Source organism: Chrysochloris asiatica, unplaced genomic scaffold, assembly GCF_000296735.1.
Source record: "Chrysochloris asiatica unplaced genomic scaffold, ChrAsi1.0 scaffold00063, whole genome shotgun sequence".
Lineage (NCBI taxonomy): Eukaryota > Metazoa > Chordata > Mammalia > Afrosoricida > Chrysochloridae > Chrysochloris > Chrysochloris asiatica.
In genome coordinates this window covers 3,942,772-3,943,742 of record NW_006408581.1, presented here as the reverse complement: position 1 = coordinate 3,943,742, position 971 = coordinate 3,942,772, and the positions used below count along the sequence as shown (strand labels likewise).

The following is a 971-nucleotide window of genomic DNA, read 5'->3' as shown; positions in this document are numbered from 1 at the left end:
TATTGATCTTGCAGTTATCGTTCAGTGCTTATCCTACAGTGCCACAAATAATACCTGTTACATAATTGAGTTTTTTTTGTTGTTGTTGTTGTTTTTTTTCACTTTTCAACAAGCACTGCATTTCAACAGTAAAAGCATTTATTATCAAGCAAACTGGGGAACACAATGTGCTTTAAATACTATGTATTTGGGGGGGAGGGGGGAGGACACACACACCACACCTCCACACATTTGTACACCTCAGCAGCCATCTTTATTTCACTCCGGTTAGGCCATGAATTCATAGGAAATCGGTTTTAGCAGCTCAGGCTCCTTTCCATTGGTTCTCACAAAGTGCGCCTCTCTGGGGGGAGCAGGCTGGCGCTTTAGCTGAACCCACATCCCTTTCTCTTTGGCTTCCTTCTTTTTCTGATCATTTTCCTTCACTCGCTTCAGGAAGCTGTCTCGGCTCTTAGAATGCTTAATATGCTCAATGCGCACATTAATTCTCTTGGCAAGAATCTTACCCTTGACTTGCTTGTTCACTACAATGCCGACAGCGTGCTGGGTCACATTGTAAACTCTTCCAGTTTTGCCTTGGTAACATTTGTGGGGCATGCCTTTTTGAACTGTGCCCATTCCCTTGATGTCCACAATATCGCCTTTCTTGTAGATTCGCATGTATGTGGCCAAAGGAACGACCCCATGCTTTCTGAAAGGCCTGGAGAACATATAGCGGGTACCCCGCCTCTTTCCCTTTGTGTTCGTCATCTTGGGGGATTACTGCAAGATGGCGGCACTGGCCGAAAGGCTACATAATTGAGTTTTATGTATTTACTTTGCATCAAATGTCATACTTCTGCTTTTATGTTTAAAATCTTCATTATGAAACAATTCAAAACATGTTTTTTCTTCCTATTCTATAAAATGCAACTGCACTTAAAAAAAATACTTAATTTAACTTCTAATAATGCTAACCAACTATTTCCTGC

At 41.4% G+C, this 971-nt stretch overlaps 1 protein-coding gene across 1 annotated transcript; it reads right to left on the bottom strand.

Annotated features, from left to right (window-relative positions):
* Positions 1-267: 267 nt before the first annotated feature.
* LOC102840218 (60S ribosomal protein L21-like) lies at positions 268-750 on the bottom strand. Its single transcript, XM_006864314.1, has one exon. It carries the CDS (start codon positions 748-750, stop codon positions 268-270), a length of 483 nt encoding a protein of 160 aa, XP_006864376.1.
* Between the last annotated feature and the right edge of the window lie 221 nt (positions 751-971).